The sequence below is a fragment of the Muntiacus reevesi genome, chromosome 8, assembly GCF_963930625.1.
Source record: "Muntiacus reevesi chromosome 8, mMunRee1.1, whole genome shotgun sequence".
Classification (NCBI taxonomy): domain Eukaryota; kingdom Metazoa; phylum Chordata; class Mammalia; order Artiodactyla; family Cervidae; genus Muntiacus; species Muntiacus reevesi.
This window is the reverse complement of record NC_089256.1, coordinates 49,581,957-49,606,914: the sequence shown is the minus strand read 5'-3', so window position 1 is coordinate 49,606,914 and position 24,958 is coordinate 49,581,957. Positions and strand designations below refer to the sequence as shown.

General features: G+C 40.2%; 4 protein-coding genes across 5 annotated transcripts in view; 2 read left to right on the top strand and 2 right to left on the bottom strand.

Moving 5' to 3' along the window:
* Nucleotides 1–24,958, bottom strand: part of LOC136173730 (small ribosomal subunit protein uS14-like) — a 74,901-nt gene that overhangs the window by 10,900 nt on the left and 39,043 nt on the right. The window lies entirely within an intron of this gene.
* On the top strand, nt 7,227–13,413 carry SMCO1 (single-pass membrane protein with coiled-coil domains 1). Its single transcript, XM_065943588.1, has 3 exons — nt 7,227–7,388; nt 10,155–10,304; nt 12,488–13,413. Exons 1-3 carry the CDS (start codon nt 7,339–7,341, stop codon nt 12,930–12,932), a joined length of 645 nt encoding a protein of 214 aa, XP_065799660.1. The 5' UTR covers nt 7,227–7,338; the 3' UTR covers nt 12,933–13,413.
* Nucleotides 10,287–24,958, top strand: part of RNF168 (ring finger protein 168) — a 27,521-nt gene continuing 12,849 nt past the window's right edge. Inside the window, exons 1-4 of one of the 2 annotated variants that reach the window (XM_065943585.1) lie at nt 10,287–10,304; nt 15,398–15,734; nt 19,183–19,263; nt 21,937–22,112. In XM_065943585.1, coding sequence (XP_065799657.1) covers nt 15,434–15,734; nt 19,183–19,263; nt 21,937–22,112 — 558 coding nt within the window. In that variant the 5' untranslated portion in view covers nt 10,287–10,304; nt 15,398–15,433. Of the gene's footprint in view, nt 10,305–14,761; nt 15,083–15,397; nt 15,735–19,182; nt 19,264–21,936; nt 22,113–24,958 lie in introns of those variants that run through there. The other variant, XM_065943586.1, reaches the window with a different exon arrangement.
* LOC136173461 (heterogeneous nuclear ribonucleoprotein A1) lies at nt 22,848–24,213 on the bottom strand. The gene has a single exon (XM_065943128.1). The coding sequence runs from the start codon at nt 24,154–24,156 to the stop codon at nt 23,194–23,196; it is 963 nt and encodes a 320-aa protein (XP_065799200.1). The 5' UTR covers nt 24,157–24,213; the 3' UTR covers nt 22,848–23,193.

Genomic DNA, 24,958 nt, shown 5'->3' with positions numbered 1-24,958 from the left:
GATCTTGCTTTTATCCAATGACTGGGCCAGGTGAAAGGTTGAGTCTGGTCATGGACACGATAAAATGTATGGAATTCTCTTTCTAGAATATGAACTCAGACATTCTCAATGAACACTTTTTGTAATCTTTATAAATTTGCAAGTTAAAGAAATCTTCTTCTGATGTACATCTGTAGGCAAATATCTGGACTGAATGCATTTCCCTGAAGTTTATACAGTGAGCAATCTAAAAATGTGGGAAAAATCAGGTTGGCAGCCCCCTGACAAAGTGTTTGATATCATTTTAACAAGTCCTGTTTCCATCCACATGTACTACTCTTCCAAGAACTTGTAGAGCAAGGTGGTTATTAGCGAACTTTATGGTAACTTAATATCTGGCAAAAACTCCTGGGTCTTTTCCGTGAGTCAGAAATAACATTACTCACTTAGCATCTGTACTTTGAGTTCAGTACTCAAAGACAGTACTCAAAGTACCCAATTGTTAGTACTTGATTCAGCTCTAGGATAAACAACAAAAACCTGCTGCTGCTTTAGATGCTTATTTCTCAGATGCTTGTTTTCACCGGCCAAAATACTATTTACTTCTCACCACTGCTGTTTAGTTCTTGAATACAGTGTTCTTTCAAAGATCTGTACCCTGCAACAGAAAGCAGGTAGGAATCTAGGTTGCAACTTTGCTATAAAAAAGGTTTGTGGAAAAAAAAATTTTTTTAAGATACAATTGATAAAGAACTATTGTTCAAAATATACAAAGAACTTTTAAAACTCAACAATAAGGAAACAATCTGACTTTTAACAAGACAAACTCTTGGACAGAAATTTTACCAAAGATGGCAAGTAAGCACAAGAAGAGATATTCAGCATCATTTGTCATTAGGGAATTGCAAAGTAAAATAATGATATACCACTGTACACTTATTAGAATTGCCAAAATCCAAAACAATGATGACACCAAATCCTGGCAAGAATGTGGATCAACGAGAACCCTGATTGCATTGCCGGTAGAAGTACAAAATAGTACAACCATTTTGGAAGACAGTTTAGTTGTTTCTTACAAAACTAAACATACTCTTACAATGTAATCCAGCAATCAAGATCCTTGATATTTACTCAAATAAGCTGAAAACCTATGTCCACACAAAAACCTGCACATTATTTATAGCAGCTTTATTCATAGAGACCAAAACTTAGAAGTATCCAAGATTCTTTCATAGGTGAAAGGATAAAAGAACTGTGATGCAGACAGTGGAATACTGTTCAGAGCTAAAAAGAAATGAGCTATCAAGCCATGAAAAGACATGAAGAAAATTTCAATGCATATTACTAAGTAAAAATAAGTCAATCTGAAAAGACTACATACTGTATGATTCCAGCCATATGATATTCTGGGAAAGGCAAAATTATGGAGACAGTGAAACGATCAGTGACTGCCAGAGGTTTGTGGGAAGAGAGAGAAGAATAGGCAGAGCATACAGTGAAACTATTCTGTATGGCATTCCAATGGTGAATACCTATACTGTATTTGTCAAAAACTATAAACTAGACAAGCCACCAGGAGGCTTCCCTGGTAGCTCAGACTGTAAAGAATCTGCCTGCAATGCAAGAGACCTGGGTTTGATCCTTGGGTCTGGAATATCCCCTGGAGAAGGGAATGGCTACTCACTCCAGTACTCTTGTCTGGAGAATTCCATGGACAAAGGAGTCTGGCGGGATACAGTCCATGGGGTTGCAAAGAGTCGAACACGACTGAGCAACTTGGCACACACACAGACTGGACAACACCTAGAGTGAACCTAATGTAAACTAGAGACTTTGGGTGATAAGGAGGTGTCAATGTAGGTTCACCCCTTATAACAGATATACACCATGGTACAGGCTGTCTATCATGGCGGGGGGTGGGGGCGGGCAGGTGTGGTTAAGTCTGTGTGAAGGCAGGGATATAGAAATTTTATCTGTGAACCTAAAACTGCTGTAAAAAAATAAAGTTCACTAGCTAAAAAAAGTTTGAAAGCCAATATGACAGGGGACAAGGAGGGTGCAGAAGGTGAGCCTGGCAGAAGAGATCAGGAAATTCAAAATATTGGGCAGACAACAGGCCAAATAGCAGAGAGGCAATCCAGGATGGAGTGATCAGCAGGTCCTGTTTAGGTGTGCACAGACAAGAAGCGTCAATGCAAGTGTGAGAAGGGGACAAGTACTGCATCTGAATAGGCAGGCAGCATCCTGGAGGAAGCGGCACTGTGGGTGGAATTGCCAGGCTCTGATCCCACAGCAGAACCGTTTGACCTCTACCCTGTTTTAAACGCTCTTCCAGGGCCTGGGGGTTGGTTCCCCAACAGCTTATTCTGAGTGATCTGAGGACAGAGATGCCAGGTTACGTAAGAGTTTCCACCCATTCCTCTCTTCCTTCCCTGTTTTATTTCCTTGTCAAGATACTAGCCACAGGTCTACCCATAAGAAAACTAATGTTAGCTCTAGAGAAATGAAGTGCTTCTGAAGAAACCCCAGCAAAGAAGAATCTGATGTATAAGGTCTCCTTCATGGAAATCCCTGACTTCCGGTGGTTAGGACGCCACACTTCCACTGCAGGGGGCCTGGGTTCAGTCCTTGCTCAGAGAACTAAGATCCTGAATGCTGTATGATGGGCACCCACCCACACACACACACACAGTCTCCTTCATTCGCTGAATTCCTTAAGGACCCAGTCTGAACTATAAAAGGCTTAATCAATAAGGCAAAGTCATTACTCCTCATAATAAGCATACCAGCAATGAAATAGTTCTAGGGGAGATTAATTCAGTGACAGCGTCTTTCTTCTTTTTTATTTAACTTTACCCTTTTCCCAGTCTCTTTCTTCCCCTGACTCCAAGTCCCTGGCAGCCACTTTTCTACTGTTTCTATGAGTTTAACTTTTTATTTATTAATAGATTCCACATATAAATGATACCGTGCAGTACTTGTCCTCTCTGTCTGGCATTTCATTTAGCATAATGCCCTCAAGGTCCATCCATGTTGTTGCAAACATCAGGATTTCCTTCTTTCTTGGACACTTAGCTTGTTTCCATATCTTGGCTATTGTGAATAATGCTGCAGTGATCATGGGCATGCAGGTCTCTCGTGGACACCCTCTTTTCATTTCCTTTGGATATGTATATCCAGAAGTGGGATTGCTGGATCATACAGTAGTAGCTCTATTTTTAATTTTTGAGGAAGTCCCTGAGCCGGTTCCCCTCATGGCTGTTATAGCTTGGATGCTGCAGTCCCAGGCATCACGTGAAGGAAGACCCAACAATATTGAGGGGTTAAGCGAGCATTTTCTTCCATGTATTTCTTTTTATCATCAGAAGAACTCTTCTCCCAGTCACAAGAGGACATGATTCCCCTTATATAAGGAGCTAGAGTAATCAAAATCATAGAGATGAAAAGTAGAATGGTGGTTTCAGGGGCTAAGAAGAGGGGAGAATGTGAAGCTGGTGTTTAACAGGGGGAGAGTTTCAGCTGGGGAAGATGAAAAAGTTCTGGAGATGGGTGGTGCTGATGTTTGGACAACAGTGTAAGTGTTCTTAATGTCACAGAACTGTACACTTAAAATGGTCAAAAATGGTTAACCTTTTAAATTGAGATATAACTGACATATAATATTGTATTAGTTTCAGGTGTAAAACAATGATTCAATATATGTATGTTTACATAATAATCACCACGTTGAGTCTAGTTAACTCCATCACCATAAATAGTTACCATTTTTTTTTCCAGTGATAAGAGCTTTTAAGATCAACTCTTAGAAGCTTTCAAAAATACAAAACAGTGTTATTAGCTATAGTCACCATGCTGTACATTACATTCCTAGACTTATTTTATTATAACTAGAAGTTTGTAACTTTTGACTACTCTCCTCCATTTTTCCAACTGCTATCCACCAAAAAAATGGTAAATTTTATATTATGTGTATTTTATCACAAGTTAAAAAAAAAGTTTTACTATACTACAAAACCACAGTCATCAAGACAGTATGGTACTGGCACAAAGACAGAAATATAGATCAATGGAACAGAATAGAAAGCCCAGAGATAAATCCACGAACCTATGGACACCTTATCTTCGACAAAAGAGGCAAGGATATACAATGGAAAAAAGACAACCTCTTTAACAAGTGGTGCTGGAAAAACTGGTCAACCACTTGTAAAAGTATGAAACTAGAATACTTTCTAACACCGTACACAAAAATAAACTCAAAATGGATTAAAGATCTAAATGTAAGACCAGAAACTATAAAACTCCTAGAGGAGAACATAGGCAAAACACTCTCCGACCATAAATCACAGCAGGATCCTCTATGACCCACCTCCCAGAATATTGGAAATAAAAGCAAAAATAAACAAATGGGACCTAATGAAACTTAAAAGCTTTTGCACAACAAAGGAAACTATAAGCAAGGTGAAAAGACAGTCCGCAGATTGGGAGAAAATAATAGCAAACGAAGCAACAGACAAAGGACTAATCTCAAAAATACACAAGCAACTCCTGCAGCTCAATTCCAGAAAAACAAATGACCCAATCAAAAAATGGGCCAAAGAACTAAACAGACATTTCTCCAAAGAAGACATACAGATGGCTGACAAACACATGAAAAGATGCTCAACATCACTCATTATCAGAGAAATGCAAATCAAAACCACAATGAGGTACCATTACACGCCAGTCAGGATGGCTGCTATCCAAAAGTCTACAAGCAATAAATGCTGGAGAGGGTGTGGAGAAAAGGGAACCCTCTTACACTCTTGGTGGGAATGCAAACTAGTACAGCCGCTATGGAGAACAGTATGGAGATTTCTTAAAAACTGCCTATTTCTTAAAAATAGAACTGCCATATGACCCAGCAATCCCACTTCTGGGCATACACACCGAGGAAACCAGATCTGAAAGAGACACGTGCACCCCAATGTTCATCGCAGCACTGTTTATAATAGCCAGGACATGGAAGCAACCTAGATGCCCATCAGCAGATGAATGGATAAGGAAGCTGTGGTACATATACACCATGGAATATTACTCAGCCATTAAAAAGAATTCATTTGAATCAGTTCTAATGAGATGGATGAAACTGGAGCCCATTATACAGAGTGAAGTAAGCCAGAAAGATAAAGACCATTACAGTATACTAACACATATATATGGAATTTAGAAAGATGGTAACGATAACCCTATGTGCAAAACAGAAAAAGAGACACAGATGTACAGAACAGACTTTTGGACTCTGTGGGAGAAGGCGAGGGTGGGATGTTTCGAGAGAACAGCATCGAAACATGTATATTATCTATGGTGAAACAGATCACCAGCCCAGGTGGGATGCATGAGACAAGTGCTCGGGCCTGGTGCACTGGGAAGACCCAGAGGGATCGGGTGGAGAGGGAGGTGGGAGGGGGGATCGGGATGGGGAATATGTGTAACTCTATGGCTGATTCATGTCAATGTATGACAAAACCCACTACAATATTGTAAAGTAATTAGCCTCCAACTAATAAAAATAAATGAAAAAAAAAAAGTTTTTTCTCAGAAGCCCCACAGTAAACCTCCTCTCACATTTCATAGGCCAGAATTCTGCCATCTGCCGCTTCCTAAACCAATGATAATGGCAACATTAATGAAATTGCTGATTGGCTTGTTCTTATCAAGATTTACCCTCCTTGTGACTGGACAGGGTGGATCCCAGAGTCCCCTGAAGCACACAGCTGCCCAATAACTGAACAATATTTGGACTTAGATTCTGTTAATAAGGAAAAATTAGCGGCAGTGGGGAGATGTCGGGGACGATGGCCACTAGGTAGGACACAAGGTCCCGGCAAGGTTTTCCCACTGAGGCAAGGAAGGGCTCGATTCCTTCAGGACACCTAGGCTTTTCTGAAGATTCACAGGAGACTTACTGACTCAACCCCTGGGGTCCTTGAGCAGTTATATTGTCTCTCAGATCTGCCTCTTTCCTGAGGACAGACATTGTAACCTCATCACCTCACAGCTGACTGTGATATCAGTCTCCTGAGGGACATCTCTGCCTCTGGTTTTATTCCTATTTGGATCCATCTTAAACACCCATACTAGCATAATTTGCAGAACCAACACATATGTCCAAACTCCTTACCAGGCTATCTAGAACCATCCACTTTTTTGCAATCCTTGTTCTCAGTCTCCCTACTAGTATGTTTAGGGTAAGGATTCTGCCTTACTCTTCATTTTATTCACAGTACCTAGAATAGTGCTGGTCATTCATTCATAGGTTTTGTCCATTCAACTGGAATTTATGGCATTCAGCAACTATTGAATAAATGAGTAAGTTATTCAATGAATGAATACATCCATGACCTGACTCTTAATCAGTTTAAATGCTGTTGTTTTTCTTTCTCTCACATGAATTTTTTGCTTGAGAGACACTCACTCATTGTTCCCTGACCACATCACATAACCTTGCCACTCACACGTGTAATTTTATTGTTTCTCCAGTTTGTAATACTCTTCTCTCTCTTCTCTGATAATCAATGACCTACATTTCCTCTAAGGCCAAAACCAAATTTCACCTTCAGTGTGAGTGATACTCAATTATCCAAGGCTTCAGTGACATACTCTCTCATCATATATGATTTTTATGGTCTGTATCTACTCAGCATACAGTACTTTCATGTATTTTTTTTCTTTTCAATATATTTATCTTTTAAATACCTCCTCAGTTAGTATTTAAACCCCTTGAATTCAGAAATCCTGTTTTATGCCTGTTTTTATTTCTAATACCTAATCTAATACTATAAGCTTAATAAATATTTATTAGTTTCTAAGGACAGTTAGATTTTTCTCGCATTGATATAATTCATCATAAAAGGTCTGAAGCTTCTTTAAAACTAATTTAAGTTCTAAGTGAATAATTAAGCTCTTAAAATTTGAGAGTAGTATTTCCATCAAATTTAATCTTAGTATATGTATACATTTGTGTACCTATATATCCATTTACCAGAATATACACTGAGTCACAGTTACATCTGGTTGTTTTACTATGGGTCATTTACATAGTACATCTGTTTGATGTACTATGGGTCATTTTTCAAAGGCAAATATTATAGTGCATCCCAGGACACCTGTGTTCACACGATCAGTTCTTTGAAACTATATTTGGATGTACAAGCTATTAAAAGCTTCTTGTACTGAGTGACCTTTCAGGCAGAATTTAGATCGAATACTCACACTGCTGCTGCCTGTTGCTGAGCGGATAGCAGCAGAAAACCCTGGATTCAAACCTCTGTGGGGCTTTTGTTTTGCTTGTTTTGTTTCTTTTCATTTTGCCTTAAGAAGATGAACAATGAAACCACAACCCTGATATCCTTGAAGGAGGCAATGAAAAGGTTGCTAAGGGCTACAGGGAGGGAGCAAGCCTGGGTTGGCTTTTCTGGGAAGATGGGTAGGAGAAGAATGAAGAATAAAAACAGGCAAAGAACTACAGGCATACTAATTAGAATTCTTTTTCTGTTAATGTGTTCAGGTTCAAAAATTGTGTCCATTAATAATAAAGAAAAATCTCCTCCTAGGTGCTATATTCCATTCGATTAATGCATGCGCTATATGCTGAGCTTACAAAAATAAGTAAAATGTGGTTTCTGTGCTCAAGGAGCTCACAGCCTTTGGAATAACAGACTTATTAAAAAATGTTTACAATTTAATGTGACTGACCTTATAATGGTGATGCCCCTGAAGGGCTATGAGACATGAAGAGAGGAATGAATTTTGCCTTTGATACTAGGAAAAGGACCCCTTCAGAGAGGGACGTTTAGATTGGATCTGAAAGTGTGAGTAGGAGTTTGCAAGAAATAAAAATATGGGAAGGAATCCTAGGGTGAGGAAACAGTACATGTAAACCACAGATGCTTGGACTCATACCCTATTCAGTCAGCAGCTAGATGTCTCATGTGACTGGTGACTAAGTTGTGCAAGAGGACTGGCAGAGGATAGGGGCAAAGGTTAAAGAGTCTACAATTCCTGCTGAGGAGATCCAACTTGACTCCAGCAATATCACTAGGCAAGTCAGGGCAGCATAAGATGTATATAATAGTCAGGTTATGAGAACAGAATTGTGTTTTAGAAGAATAGCTCTCGGGGATGGATTGGAGGTGAAAAGCAGAAATCTGGTTAGACTACTGTAATCCTAGGTCGAAGTGAAAGATGGTGATTAACTGACTTAATAGAGCTAGAGAGGAGGGAATAGATTAGAGACACGTTGATGGAAAGAAAGGGGGAAAATAGTGAGTTATTTTGAGATTTCTAGTTCAAGGAATTGGGGGGATGGTGATCCCATTCACTGAGCTGGACAACTGTCACAGAAATGCAGATTTGCAGACATGTTCCTTAGGATTTATTTGAAATGATCTAGGAATGCCTTTTGGTGAAAGGATTCCAAATAATTGCTTCAATTTATATTAAGCTTTATATTGATGGACAAGCTAGAGTTTATCTCTAGAGTTCAAGCTGGAGATGACTTATAAGAAGTATGTTCTTAAAGGTCTAAAAGTTAATACAAAGAGTTTATCAGATATAATAGTTTTGACATGTGGACAGATTGATGGCATATTAGGTCATGTAGGCCTATGTTCCTATGAAAATGCATATACAGAGCCTTGGAAAAAAGTGAAAATGTTAGTCGCTCAGTTGTATCTGACTTTTTGCAACCCCATGGGCTCTACACTGCCAGGCTCCTCTGTCCCTGGAATTCTCCAGGCAAGAATACTGCAGTGTAGCCATTCCCATCTCCGGGGATCAAACCCAGGTCTCTCGCACTGCAGGCATATTCTTTACCATCTGAGCCACCAAGGAAGCCCAAGAATATTGGAGTGGATAGCCATTCCCTTCTCCAGGGGATCTTCCCAATGAAAATGCACATTTCATACAGAGCTTTATCTATATGCGTATAGAATCCAGAACAATGAGAAAAATCCATTGCTGAAATTTCTGAAGATAGAGTGCAAGGGGTTTAGTTAGTAAGTTCAGCTTAAGACAGTTGAGTCTGATACCACCATCTAAGTGGAGATGTACAAAACATAGTTGAAAATTCAGCTCTAGAGCTTAGGAGAAGGGGTGGTACCTGAAGCTAATTAACCTTGGAATAAAGTGAAGACCAAGAAGAAAAGATGGTCAAGGACAGAACCCTAAGCAACCACAACAGTATTCAGGTCACTGGGGACATAGAAACTCACGGAACTGGCTGTGTATCCCTTCATGAAAGACAGTGTGGGTGACTTCAAACAAGTGAGCTGTGGGGTTTCAGTTCTTTGTGGTTCAGTTAGACGTAATTTTGGTGCCACAGCGCCCTCTAATGATCAGGGTTGTTCAGAACAACTCAGGTCCCCCTTCTGCTGTTACACTGCCCAGCGTTTCACTAATACCACAAATGTCATAGAAGACATGTTTTATCACTTCTGTGTAAGACCTCTGCTAGATATTGGGGGACAAGCATAAAGATGTTCAAGAAATAGTCTATGATCCTCTCTCTTCAAGAGTTTACAATTTAGATCACGAAAAGCTAACTCTGAAAATAAAGGAAGAGATGGGAGTGACAAGTAATAGAGACAGTGTCTGTGACAGAGAAGCAGGCAAGGAGCAGATCTCCAGGTAGAAAGGCTGAGGGATTCAAGCAGGCATGGAATGAGCTTATCCTTGATGGATAAGACTTTGATAGTCAGAGTAAGGCAGAGAAAGCCACCTTAATAAATATGGGTCTCAGCACTTGTTAATAGCTATATGATGGTTAAATCTTGATCTTTCTGAGACTCAATTTCTTTATCTGTAAAATAGTAAAAAATGACTGCTTCACTACTTATGATTATTGTGAGAATCAAAGTAAAGTTTGTATAAAATACTTCTTAAAGTATGAGGTACAATATATTAATAAAGATGAGGCAGACAGTTGAGATAGACAATTCACATGTTCGGCAATATAGGGAATGCAAGAACTAGGATGATGACTAGAGAGAATGGCAAATGGGAACATCTATCCATAATTGTAAAATTTAAGTAGCTACTGATAGTGACTATAAATAATGTATTGTAGCTTTATCTTCAGACGAAATCTTAATTTTGTGCTCTGACCCAAATTAACCTTTGATTCTGTTATCCTATAGAGTAGACCACAAACTCCAAGCTTTAGAAGCACACTTTAAAGAACTGGACTTCATCAAGGATAATCTGACACAGAAATTTGAAGATCATAGCAAGACTTTGGCAAACCAGGGAGCCCAAGATGAGCTATGGACAGCAGTTCTGTCACTCAAGTGAGTATCTAATCATAAATCAGTGGAATTATGTGGTTTCATGAGAGCTTGCAGTAGTCATTCTAAAACTGGGTTTTTTAATATGGTTCCAACAATGGGTTGTGAAGAAATCACATTTTCTCAGGCTCATTCATTCAAAAAATATTGATTTGAGTGCTGGTTTTCTTGCCATACTCTGGTACACATCTCAGAGTCCCTTGCTTGGCAAAGTCTTAATAACACAGAGATGCATAATATAAGTGCTTTGCCATTGAAAAATTTGTAGTATGAGTGGCCTGAGATCCAAGCTATCCAGTTGAGTGCAAACCCTATTTCTTTTCTTTTTTAAAAAAAATCCTTTTAATAGTATGTATCTGTTAATTCTAAATTCCTAATTTATACTTTGGTAACCATAAAATTATTTTCTGTGTCTGTGAATCTATTTCATAAGTAAGTTCATTTGTACTGTTTTCTTAGATTCCACATATAAGTGATATTGTGATGTTTGTCTGTCTTACTTCACTTAGTATTATAACCTCTAGGTCCATCCTTGTTGCTGCAAGGACATTATTTCACTCTTTTTTATTGCTGAGTAACATTCCATTGTAGATATACACCACACCTTCTTTAGCCATTCGTCTGCTGATGGGCACTTAGGTTGCTTCCACGTCCTGGCTTTTGTAATAGGGCAGGCCCTATTTCTAAAGTATTTCCTAAACTACAACAGCTGCTTCTGTTCCGAACCCAAAAGCTGGGTTGGCCTCTTGGTGGGTGTTGGGCCAAAAGACACAGCCAAGCCAAAGATTTGGACAAGGAAGGATTTATTACTTGGAGCAAGTAAGCAGAAGAGCATGGATCTTTCCCTAAGCAGTGTCTTCCCAAATATCCAAATCAGAAGTTTTAAGCTAAGGTTAGATGCATATTCATGAAGGAGCTTGAACAGAGACGACCAGCACAGAACTGGGGCAAAGGTTGACAGAATTCAAGCTTTAGTGATTGAAGTCAAAAGGGTCAGAAAAGGTCAATATCATCATTCTACCCTCCACTCGGGCTCCACCTGTGGATGGTGACTGCAGCCATGAAATGAAGACACTTGCTCCTTGGAAGAAAAGCTATGACAAACCTAGACAGTGTGTTAAAAAGCAGAGACAATACTTTGCCGACAAAGATCTGTCTAGTCAAAGCTATGTGAGAGCTGGACCGTAAAGAAGGATGAGCACCAAAGAACTGAGGCTTTCAAACTGTGGTGCTGGAGAAGACTCTTGAGAGTTCTTTGGATAGCAAGATCAAACCAGTCAATCCTAAAGGAAATCAATCCTGAATATTCATTGGAAGAACTGATACCGAAGCTGAAGCTCCAGTACTTTGGCCACCTGATGCAAAGAGCTGACTCATTGGAAAAGACCCTGATGCTGGTAAAGATGGAAGGCAGGAGAATAAGGGGTGACAGAGGATGAGATAATTGGATGACATCATCAACTTAATGGACATGAGTTTGAGCAAATTCCGGGAGATAGTGAAGGACAGGGATGCCTGGCGTGCTACAGTCCACGGAGTTGCAAAGAGCTGGACATGACTGAGTGAGTGAACAACCACCACCACGACCACCTGGGTGGGGCCTTAGTTCCTGCAGAACTCTAAGATCTGATGATTGTTACCTAATTCCTTTTAGGAAGAACTGGGCTTCCCTGGTGGCTCAGATGGTTAAGAATCTGCCTACAATGCAGGAGACCCAGGTTCAATCCCTGAGTCAGGAAGATCCCCTGGAGAAGGAAATGGCAATCCATTCCAGTATTCTTGCCTGGAGAATCCCATGGACAAAGGAGTCTGGTGGGTGACAGTCCATGGGGTCAGGAAGAGCTGGACACAACTGAGCAACTAACACTTATCAATGATCTATTGTTTCTTGATAGCCTTTCCTTTGTTCCAACATTCCATCACTTCCCTTAAGATCATGAATTACTGAGACCTGTTCCAGGGCAAGCATTGTGGCCAGGCTTAGATCACAAAACTGCTTAGATAGACAATGGCTTTTCTTATGTCAAGAGATCCAAGTCTTGTTCTCTTTCTCTGGAGACCTCTAACCCAATCTGTTTAAAGTTCTCCTAGTATGTTTATAATTCTTTGAATTATCCTAATAAAATTCACTTTATGGCTGTACATAGAGAGTTCTACTGCTTAAGAAGTGCCCACATTTTTTGTAGGTTCACTTCAATGGAACTGAATATTTTATACAGCTACGTCATTGAAGTACTTGTCCACTTGCACACTCGTGTGCTTGAGAAGCTGCCAGATCTGGTGAGAAGTCTTCCCACCTTAGCCTCCATCCTTAGACGAAAAGTCAAGAACAAGCGCATCCGAGTTGTATGGGAGTCTGTTCTGGAGGAGTATGGGTTGCAAGAAGGAGACATCACAGCCCTGTGTATCTTCTTTGTAGCACACGGTAACCAGGCAGAACACTACATTGCTCGAGTAAGGCAGATGTATGTAAGAGATATCAATTTCATGATCTCTAATATGGTAAAGAACCAGGCTCTGCAGGATGGTTTGCTGAAGGCTGTGCAGGTCATTGAGAAGGGGAAAGCAGAGATGGCCCCCAAAGAGAAAAAATCACCCCTAAAAGAGTTGATACCACCCGTCAAAAGCTAATCTGCTCCACTGGTCTCAGAGATTTCATGTCTAGTATAATTTATCTTGCAAATGGGAAGCAATACATATATAAAATTTATCACAAGCTTATTTTTATAGCAAAAGTGAGAAGAGTGTTAAATTATAATACATTGATATAATGGATACTTTCTGTGTAGCAATATAAGAGAATGAAAAAGCTTCCATGTAACTGTATAGTAACACAGAGTTATCACCAAGATGTGTTTTAAAATATTTCCAACATTATTGCTCAATGGGAAAAAAAAAAAAAGGGCAAAAACAAATACATAGGTTACTATATCTATAAATTTCTGGAGAAATACATTAAAAAGTGGTAATATTGGTTGTTTTAGGGAAGAAAACTAAATCGAGGCTAGGGATCAAAGGTAGGAAGAAGTCTTTTCACTGTTAATTCATTTTGTACTTTATGAATTTTGAAACATGTGAATATGTATGATGTAGTAAAGCAAAAAAAAATCTACTATATTTTGTATGTTGATGTGCATTTTCTCTCTGGTACAGTTCCATAGGTTATTTTATACTAGAAAGGGAATTCCCACACAGTGATCATATATTTTATAATCTTTTTTGAACAAATGCCATGCAATATGTAGTGTCAATAATAGAAACATTGTAAAATGTGGATTCTGCCCTATAGGCAAAAGTTACTTTATTTGGAAGGTACAAATTCAGGACAACCAGAATGATTAACACCTTGGAGGGAAGTTAGGTAGAGAAGGATGAGAAGTAATACAAGATGTGTTACCTTGCTGATTCCTTCTTGAAAATAGGTTGGTTGCCAGATATATGCACTCAGTCTTATCCTTCTCCAGACACACTGTTTAGAGAAACCATGCCACAAAAGAGAGAGAGGCTGGAACTGTGTCTTGGAAGTGTTACTAAACAAAACGTGGGTCTGCAACTAAGCCAATCTACTGACATGCAGTTGTGTTAAGGGAAAGTACAGCATTTATTGCAGGGCACCAAATAAAGAGAACAGGCAGCTTGGGCTTGAACAGACAGCATTGCCAAGTCCCAGCTGGTTCTAGTCACTGACCAAGAAGATGGCAAACTAATGTCTCAAAATAATCATCCTATCTGGGTCTGGATGCCAGGTTCTTTTACAGAACGTGTAGGTGGAGGGGCTGGGGTGAGGAAGAGAAGTAAAAAGCCCCTTCATCTTGCAAATACCTCCTAGAATGGCAAGCCTGGGGGAAGGGATGTGTCAATTTCTTCCTGTAGCCATCCACAGGTGAACAGGGTCCTGAACAAAGGTCCTGATTTAACAGTCAGGCAGAGGGGCAAGGTTCCCTGAGGCAGGCCATCACGTACGAACAGTGCAGAAGGGTACTACAGAAAGGCAGGCTGAGGAGTATGGAGGGAAGAATTTTCAAGTTTTCAAGTTACCGCTCGGTTCTTAGTTTGTTTTGAAGTTTCCCTTTTCCCGCCCAGAGACCAATCTCGCGACACTGCCCGGTTTCCGCAGTCCCTGGGAGCAGGAATCACGCGGGAAAATTAGAGCCACAGCGAACCGAGGGGGGCGGAGGCTCACCAGTGAGAGAACCCGGCAATGCAGGAGCCGCAGGTTCCATCCCTGATTTGGGAAGATCACCTGGAGAAGCGCATGACAACCCACTCCAGTATTCTGGCCTCAAGAATCCCACAGACAAAGGAGTCTTCCGGGCCATAGACGATAGTGTCACAGAGTTCAAAAGGACTGGACCAACTCAGCACGCAAGCACACACGCCCGCGAGGGGAGGGGCGGGCGCTCTCTCGGGCCGGGGGGGGCGGGGCCAGCGGGGTGGGCAGTGCGCGCGCAGGCCCGGAAGTCCCATCCCGCGGAATGTTAGCTGTCTGTGTCCTTTGTCGGTTTTCTGTGGTGGGTGGGGCCGTTTTGGCGGGCAGTCGTGACGCCACTAGCCCTTGCGGGATTCTAAAGTACCGCCACTAAGATTAGGCTTTCTGGCTGACTTTTGAGAGAGGAAGGCGTGGGCTCAGAATCCGGGTAAGGCGCGAGCGCGGACCCACAGCAGCGGTGAAACGGAAGTCCCGCTCCAACGGAGCCCGCGTCCGGGGCGGGGAGCTGCAGTCTTCCTCGAGCGATGGCCCGAGGGCTGTGCGCCGCGGGGGCCTCCAGCGTCCTCACCTGGTAAGAGGAAGGAGAGGAACTTGGCGCGTGGCTCCGGCCGCGCCGGAGAACTGGAGCCCACCTTCCGCCCTGCTGCAATGGTTGTTAATGCCTGGGAGCAGCGAAGATTCATTTGTTTTCTTTCCGGATGTTCATCTTAAGCATGGATAATACACCGCCTTCCAGGGTCGTACTGTTTACCTGACCTTACTTCTAGACATTTGATGCGTTCAATCTCTGAATTCTGGCAGGCTGTTGGGCATAATATTTAAAACGCGAGACTGTTACTTTGCTTTTTTCCTACTCGGACCGGAAACAAGATTCTTTCTCTTTCAGGTGTTGATATTGAATATGCCTTATTAGCATATTAAAATGGCTGTACCCAAAGACGCCATCCCTTCCTTGTTAGAATGTCAATGCCAGATCTGTGTGGAAATCCTCTTTGAGCCTGTGACTCTGCCTTGTAACCACACGCTCTGTAAACCATGCTTCGAATCGACTGTCGAAAAGGCAAATTTGTGCTGTCCCTTCTGTCGCCGACGTGTCTCTTCGTGGGCTCGGTACCGTACCCGAACAAATTCTCTTGTTAATATGGAACTGTGGGAGGTAATTCAAAAACACTATCCAAAGGAATGCAAGCTAAGAGCCGCTGGGCAAGAATCAGAGGAAATTGGTGAGTAGAACCCAGCGCGTTTGTTGTCTAAAAACCAAGGTCATTTTGAAAGCCAACCGCCACTAATCCATAAAAGAATAAAACAGAGAAACAGTTACTAAAATTTGTCTAAAATTTTCAGAGGTGTTTGGGTTTTTTTGTCCTCAAAATGTTGATTAAGGTCAATGGCAATATTTTGTTCATTGTTATAATGCCCAGCCTGTGTTCACTTCTGCAACAGCAGAAGTAAGGAAACTACTGGATTCTTGTGTTAATGTCTTTTTCACTTTCAATTACTTTCTCTAACTTGCTTGCCTATACATTGCCATTCATTTAATTCTTACGTTTGCAGGGAGCCTGAAATAGGTTTCTGTGACCATCTAGCTCAGCCGTTTTTATTCAGAGGTCCTCCACAGTGTGGAGTCTTCTTTATGCCCCAAACTGAACACTTGACTCTAGCAGCTTGATCATTTATGTGCTCAATAAGTCATGCGATGTTTCTTGTTTAGGCTTTGAATGTGATGCTTAATGCTGTGGTGTACTTACCTTTTTTTGGAATTCTTTTTACTTAATTGTCAATTCAGTTCAGTCACTCAGTCATGTCTGACGCTCTGACTCCAGGGACTGCAGCACGCCAGGCTTCCCTGTCCATCACCAACTCCTGGAGCTTGCTCAAACTCATGTCCATGGAGTCAGTGATGCCATCCAAGCATCTCTGTTGTCCCCTTCCCCTGCCTTCAGTCTTTCCCAGCATGAGGGTCTTTTCCAATGAGTCAGTTCTCATCAGGTGGCCAAAGTATTGGAGTTCAGCTTCAGCATCAGTCCTTCCAGTGAATATTCAGGACTGATTTCCTGTAGGATGGACTGGTTGGATCTCCTTGCAGTCCAAGGGACTCTCAAGAGTCTTCTCCAACACCACAGTTCAAAACCATCGGTTCTTCAGCACTCAGCTTTCTTTATAGTCCAACTTTCACATCTATACCTGACTCCTGGAGAAACCATAGCTTTGACTCTACAGACCTTTATCAGCAAAGTAATGTCTCTGCTTTTTAATATGCTGTCTAGGTTGGTCATAGTTTTTCTTAATTTGCCATTTTAACCATTTTCAAGTGGACGCGGTAGTGTTAATTACACTCACAATGTTTTGCAACCATCACCACTATGTTTCCAAAACTTTTTCATCACTCCAGACAGACTCTTTAACCATTAAGCTATGACTCCCATTCTTCCCCTCCCCCTTTCCAGAGTTCTCTGTTAATTTGCTTGGTTTTTTTAATTTCTGTGAAGCCCCAGTAAAACACACACACCACCTATTTAGCAGAATTAAACATCATAGACATCATTTACCACAGAATTAGCTCATAAAATGTTCCCATAAACCCCAAAAGATACCAGGACAAATCACCAAAATCAGATCTCCATGGTATAAGCAGAAAGAAGCATCTGGGCTGTTTGATGGATCTGAGAACAAAAGAACTTCAGAATAAGCAATAGGTATTCATTGGGAAGGGCTTCCCAGGTGCCTGGGCAGTAAAGAATCCACCTGCCAATGCAGGAGATGCAGGTTCAATCCCTGGATCAGAAAGATCCCCTGGAAAAGAAAATGACAACCCACTCCAGTGTTCTTGCCTGGGAAATCCCATAGACAGAGGAGCCTGGCAGGCTACAGTCCATGGGGTCCAAAAAAAATTAGACACAAGTTAGCGACTCAACAACAGCAACAAAGATAATATAAGTGTATTCATAAAATACATCATCTGTTGTGTCTGGCTTCTTTCACTTAGCATAATGTTTCCAAGGTTCATACAAGGTTCTATTATGTATTAGTACTTCATTCCTTTTTAGGGCTGAATAATTTTTATGTATATATTTTTTTCATTCATTCATCAATGAACATTTGGGTAGTTTTCACCTTTTGGCTGTTTGAATGGGTGCTGATATGAATACTCATGTACAAGTATTTGTTTGAATATGTTTTCATTTTTTGTGTATGTAGGAGTGGAGTTGCTGGATCATATGGTAATTCTGTTTAGCCTTCTGAGGAACTGCCAAACTTTTTCAAGATCTGCATCATTTTACATTCCCTTCACAATGTGTAATGGTTTCAATTTCTGCATATCCTAACCAACACTAGTTCTTTTCTGCTTTTTAAAAGAAAATTTTAATAGCCATCCTAGGAGGTGTTAACTGGTATCTTAGTATGTTTTTTAAATTGTGGTAAAGTATACATTACAAAATTTACCATTTTAACCATTTTTAGATGTTCAGTTTAAGGCATTGAGTACATTCACATAGGTGTGCAAGCATCACCATCATCCCTTTCCAGAACTTTTTCATCTTCAAAAACTGAAACTCTATACCCATTAAACAATAATTCCTCAGTTCCTCTCCATCCAGCCCTTGGCTACCACCACTGTTACTTCTTGTCTCTGTGATTTAACTACTTTATGTACCTTATATAAGTAGAATCATAGTAGCTATTTGTAGCTTTTTTTGTCCCTTCCCTCTTTCCCTCCTTTTCTCTTTTTCTCCTCTCTTTTTCCCAGTATGGGCAATTTGGCGCCTTCATTAAAATAATCCAAGTATAATTACCTTACAATATTATATTAGGTTCACTATTTCACAACAGTGATTCAGTAATTTTACATAGTACAAAATGATCACCACCTTCTTTCACTTAACATAAAGTCAGACTTTATGTTGTAGCATGTGAATGAATTTCATTTCTGTTTATGGCTAATATTTTATTGTGTTTACCGTGTTTGTTTAACCTTTCATCTGTCAATGGGTCATTGGGTTACTTCCATCTTTGGCTTCCACCTTTTGGCTATCGTGAATTAACATTGGTGTACAAGTGTCTGTCCCTGCTTTCAACTCTTTTGAGTATGTATCTGAAAAGAAATTGCTGGATCATGTGGTAATTCTGTGCTTTAATTTTTTGAGGAACTGCTGCACTCTTCCATAACAGCTGTACAATCTTAAATACTCCCGCCAGCAAGGGCAAGAGTTCCTTTCTATGTCTTTGTTAGCGTTTGCTACTTTCTGGTTTTGGGTTTTTTTTGTTTGATGGGGTAGGGGGGAGTTGCTGTCTCATTGTGGTTTTGATTTATATTTCCCTAATGACTAGTGATGATGAGCATCTTTTCATGTGCTTGCTGGCCATTTGTATATATCTTTTTTGGAGAACTATCTGTTCGCTATTATTGTGGGATTGCTTTTTTAAAATTCCTTTACTGTTATTTTAATGGTTTCTAGAGAAAGAGCTAAGTATACGTATTTGTGTGCCATTTTGAACCAGAGAACCTGTGGCCTTTTTTAAAATGGAATTCCGTATTCCTATAGCTGTTAATAATTGTACACTTATTTTAATTTTGCATTTTATATTAATATGGGTTTAATGGAAGCTCAAAGCTAGCTATAGAATTCTGTAATTGCCTATAATGTAATTTTCTCTCTTGATCTGAAACAGTTGATGACTATCAGCCAGTCCGCTTATTAAGTAAACCTGGGGAATTAAGAAGAGAATATGAAGAGGAGATAAGCAAAGTAGGTCGTAAATGTTCTTTTTTGGGAAAATTTTCTGCTGTGGTTTTGCATACAGTTTTATGTGCCTATATAAATAAATAATAATATATACTGAAATGTTAATTATTTTAATATAGTTTATAAAGGCTTCAGTTTGTTTTTTTTTTAATGTGGACCATTTTTTAAAGTCTTTATTGAAACACAGTATTGTTTCTGTTTCATGTTTTGCTTTTTGGCTGCAAGTCATGTGGGATCTTAGCTTCCTGACCATGGGCTCAAACCCTCACCCTCTGCTTTGGAAGGCAAAGTCTTAACCTCTGAACCTCTAGGGACATCCCACAGCTCCAGTTTTCACATGTGTTCAAAATAGTTAAAATTAGCTTTAGTTTATTTATACGTGTTTGGTGCTCTTCCTATGTGATAGTGATCTGTAAGCATTTAAGTGTGAAAGAGACTTTAAATTCCCCTGAAGCTTTAAGCATAAAGGATGGGAAAACAGTGGTAGTTTATGGTGTCTTAAGTTCATTTAGGCTCAAAAACACCATAGACTGGGTGAATGAAGCAACAAACATTGATTTCTCATAGTTTTGGATCTGGTGTTGGGCAAGGGTCTGTTTCCTGGCTTCTCAACAGCTGCCTTCTCACTGTGTTCTTAATGGCAAAGAGAGGGAGGGAGAGATGGATCATCTCTCTTGTGTCTCTTCTTCTAAGGCTACTAGTCCCTTTCATGAGGACTCCACCCTCATGATCCTATTACCTCCTGAAGGCCCCACCTCTAAATGTCACATTGAGGAGTTAGGGCTTCAGTATATGAATTTTAGAGGCACAAACAATGCTTTTAGATGAGGAAAGCATAAAGGGCTAACTGTGAAGTTGTTTTTCAGTCTTTCAGTCATGTCCGACTCTGACATCATGGACTGCAGCACACCAGGCTTCCCTGTCCTTCACCATCTTCTGGAGCTTGCTCAAACTCATGTCCATTGAGTCAATGATGCCATCCAACCATCGTCCTCTGTCATCCCCTTCTCCAGCCTTCAGTCTTTCACAGCAACAGGGTCTTTTCCAGTGAGTCTGCTCTTTGCATCAGATAGCCAAAGTATTGGAGTTTCAGCTTCAGCATTGATCCTTCCAGTGAATATTCAGGGTTGATTTCCTTTAGGATCGACTGGTTTGATCTCCTTGTTGTCGAAGAGACGCTCAAGAGTCTCACCAGCACCACAATTCAAAAGCATCAATTATTTGGTGCTCAGTCTCCTTTCTTTGTCAAGTACCTAATTAGGAAAAGAGGGCTCTTTGGATTTCACTAGTACTAGGAGAACCTTAGTACTCCTCCTACCCTGATTAGTCTAGAGCAATGTTGTCCAATAGAAACATGATGTGGGTTCATACACAGTTTCCTATTAGTCACATTTTTTATTTTTTAAAAAACATGAAATTAATTTTTATAGATATTGTATCTAAAATATTTTATTATGTAGTCAAAATAAAAGTATTGATTATTCTTACTTGGTCTTCAACTGTGTATTTTGTACTTATACTACATCTCAATTTGGACTAGTCACATTTCAATGGCCACATGTAGCTAGTGGCTACTGTATTAGACCATGTGAGCTCTACAAGAGCTAGTAAATAATCATAGTAGTTAATTGTCAGCATGTTGTCTAAACAGTGTCTTTAAGTAAGCGTTTAAGGAATAATTTAATGTTCACAACAATGTAGTGAGAACAGGTTTTATCAGGATGATTTTGGGTACAGGTGAAAAAAACTGTAATTTATTGGAATTCCAGAGATTAGTAGGGACTTCAGGGTTGGTTTTCTCCAGAGCTCTAGTTCCATTTCTTTGCTGACTTAGCAAGACTGCTGCACATTTCTGAACCTCAGTTGCATATACAATGATACGCAGAGGAAGAAACAGCAGTCTTTTCCAATGACTTTCCTTTAAGAGCAAGAAAACAATAAATCTTTCCTCCTGTTTCCTTCACTTGAATTGAGTCAAGGACTTATTTTCGAGTCAGGTCCTTTGGATTTCTAAAGTAGTTCTTCTTAACATTATTTCTTTCAGGAAGTATAGTTTAAATGCCCACAAGCATGGTCTTAGGTCCAGAAAGCTGAGTTTGAGCCCCCACTTTTCCACTTATTGAGCTAAGAAAGTTAGATCACTTACTGATCTATTAAAGTTTTTCTGTGTCTTTCCTCATCTGTAGATCATATAATGACCATTGTTTTTTCAGCAACTACTGCACCCCTGCCCACTGTGTTCGGAGATTCATCCCAACTTCAGGGAGAGACCCTGATTAGTTTAATTCAGTTTTTATCATTCCATTGCTAGTGTTTGGTTCAGAAACCTATGCCAAAGTTAGAACGTGACCTTCTATTATCTAAGGAAAAATATCCCCTAGGAAGACTTCCAAAACTGTATTAAAGTGTAATAGAAACTATGATAAGGACTGAAACAAGGAGGGATGAGGCTTTGATCAAGGTTTCATTGGACTGACTGGAGAGGCTTCCTAAAGGAGACTTCCTGAATTACTTTACAGGAAATCGCCTCTCCAGATTCGGCCTTCATCTAAGGGGTTTTAATTCCTGCCAATTTGTTGTTGTTTCTTTTTTTTTCTTTTTTTACTATTCTTATTAAGAAATATTGCAAGTGTACTCAAAAGTTCAGAGGATTGTACTGTATTAATCATCTTTAAGGTAGAGGCAGAGCGGCGAGCCTGTGAGGAAGAAGAAAACAAAGCCAGTGAAGAATACATTCAGAGATTACTGGCAGAGGAGGAAGCGGAGGAAAAGAGACAGGCAGAAAAAAGGCACAGAGAAATGGAAGAACAACTGAAAAGTGATGAAGAACTGGCAAGAAGACTAAGCCTTGATATTGTAAGTTTCAAGAAAGAACTTTGAAGTATTTCCATTACTGTTGCTTTGTTTTATTTTGAACAGTCTAAAGAGGAAGCATTCACTGTGTTATTTTCATGTTTTGTTTTTTTGCCACGAGGCATGTGGAATCTTAGCTCCCCAACCAGGAATCGAACCCATACTCCCTCATTGGAAAGCAAAGGCTTAACTACTGGACCATTGGGGAAGTTCACCAAGTATTCTATAAAAAACTTTTATTTTTTTATAAGTAAATTCAGTTATGTAGGAAACTGTTCAGTGGAAAATGAAAACTCCATTTCCCCCTCCCACTTCTCCACTCCTATTCTTTTTTTTTTTTTTTTTTTTTTTTCAAGAGGGTATTAAATCTTTTATTGATTACACATGATAATGGATGATACACAAGCTTCATTCCCATCTATAACTTTTATCTGGTACCATAATTCAATTTAGATATATTGCATAGGATGTGCCAACAATCATTAATAACCAAAAAAAAAAAAAAAAAACCTCCATGACTTTGCATGGGTGACCCTTTTAATGGTGAACTCCAGGTCACAACACAGTAACTGTCAGTTCAACTACACCAAGGTCTGAAGACAACAGCTTCACCAAGCAAGTTGTAAATAAATTTCAAATGGAACCTGGCATCACCCTGAAGGAATTCTAACTTCACACTGTTGGGGTAGTTTACCAAAATGGCTTCAGAGTAGACTAACTTTACACAGCACATTAAAAAAAAAAAAAAAAAAGACATTTATTCAGCGTCATGATCAGACTATTACATTTAGCAATCAACAGCATGGGTGCAAAAAAAAAAAATCTACATTAAAACCCTTTGTTGGAATGCTTTACACTTTCCACAGAACAGAAACTAAAATAACCTGTTATACAATTAGTCACAAGTACAGTCCTCGAGTTTTTTGCCCATACACATGAGTATTGTCTAAAACATGTCTTCTTTGTAGCAGCTAGGCCCTGCCACCACTGTGCTTGGCTGAGTTCACAAATCTGTTGTAACCTGTAGCTTCCCTGTCACTTCTCTGGCTCTCCTCTCCTGCTAAGCTTTGTTTCCTGGCAGTAATTAAAACCTTCTGCCACTGCCATAGCTACTGCTGCTGCTGGAACCACCATAGCCACCTTGGTTTCGTGGTTTGGCAAAGTATTGGCCTCCACCACCATAGGGGCCAGAACTTCTGCCTCCAAAGTTTCCTCCTTTCATGGGTCCAAAATTTGAAGATTGATTGTTGTAATTGCCAAAATCATTGTAGCTTCCACCACCTCCAAAATTGCTTCCGTCATTACCAAATCCATTATATCCATCCCCACTGCCACCATATCCGCCACCACCACGGCTGCCACCAAAGCCACCTCGACCACTGAAGTTTCCTCCACGACCAAAGTTGTCATTCCCACCAAAACCACCTCCACGACCGCCACCAAAGTTTCCAGAACCACTTCGACCTCTTTGGCTGGATGAAGCACTAGCCATCTCTTGCTTAGACAGGGCTTTTCTCACTTCACAGTTGTGGCCATTCACAGTGTGGTATTTCTGAATGACAATCTTGTCTACAGAGTCATGGTCATCAAAGGTTACAAAAGCAAAGCCTCTCTTTTTGCCACTGCCTCGATCAGTCATGATTTCAATTACTTCAATTTTTCCATACTGTTCAAAATAATCTCTCAGGTGATGTTCTTCAGTGTCTTCTTTAATGCCACCAACAAAAATCTTTTTCACAGTTAAGTGGGCACCAGGTCTTTGAGAATCTTCTCTTGACACGGCCCTCTTTGGTTCCACAACTCTTCCGTCCACCTTGTGTGGCCTTGCATTCATGGCCGCATCCACCTCCTCCACCGTAGCATATGTGACAAACCCGAAGCCTCTGGAGCGCTTGGTGTTTGGATCCCTCATTACCACACAGTCTGTGAGCGTTCCCCATTGCTCAAAATGGCTCCTCAGACTCTCATCAGTTGTTTCAAAGCTCAATCCTCCGATGAAGAGCTTCCGCAGCTGTTCGGGCTCTTTGGGAGACTCTGATTTAGACATGACGGCAGTGGAGGCGGGGAAGTCCTCAACGATGCTTTCTCGGTGGCGTCCACGGGCAGAAAGTCCACTCCTATTCTTATTCCATTATATCATGCTCTTTCCCCAAAGGTTAGCACTATTAATGGTTTCTTTCTTATAACTTTTTTTTTTTCACCTAAAAATGATACATGAATCACACTGGGTTTTTTGGGTTTTTTTTTCTGACCCTTTTTTTTCTTTTGAATGTAGGTTTAGTTAGTATTTTATGTTCACAAACGTCTCCTTTATCATTTTACATGTAAATGGGAAATGGCGTCAGTCAGCATTGCAGAGGTAACAGATGATCCCCATATCCCAGAGGATTTCAACCACCCACATTTATGACTTGCTCACGATTCATGTCAGCTGATTTGGTGGTGTTCCATGTGAAGAGGGAGTCCTCTTTAGGCCATGCCGTTCTTAACGGAAGAGGAAAGAGAACAAAAGCCAACCATGCAGTGGCTCCTAATGCTTCTGTTTAAACATCATGATAGTTTACATGCCATTTAATAAAGCAAATCACTTGACTTGGTCCAACATCAAGGGGCAGGAAGACATTTAGCCTCATAAGAAACTATTTCCTGACTTATTTCACTTGATATTTCATAAGAGATTTTTCATATTGCCACATATAGTCTATAATTCTTTGGTAATAGTGGTAAAATATTCCATTGTATGGATGCCAATCACTTTTTGAAAGTGAAACACATTAAATTCTTTCTTGTCCATGCTGAGTGACTTGTAGGATCTTAGTTACCCAATCAGTGATTGAACCCATGCCCCC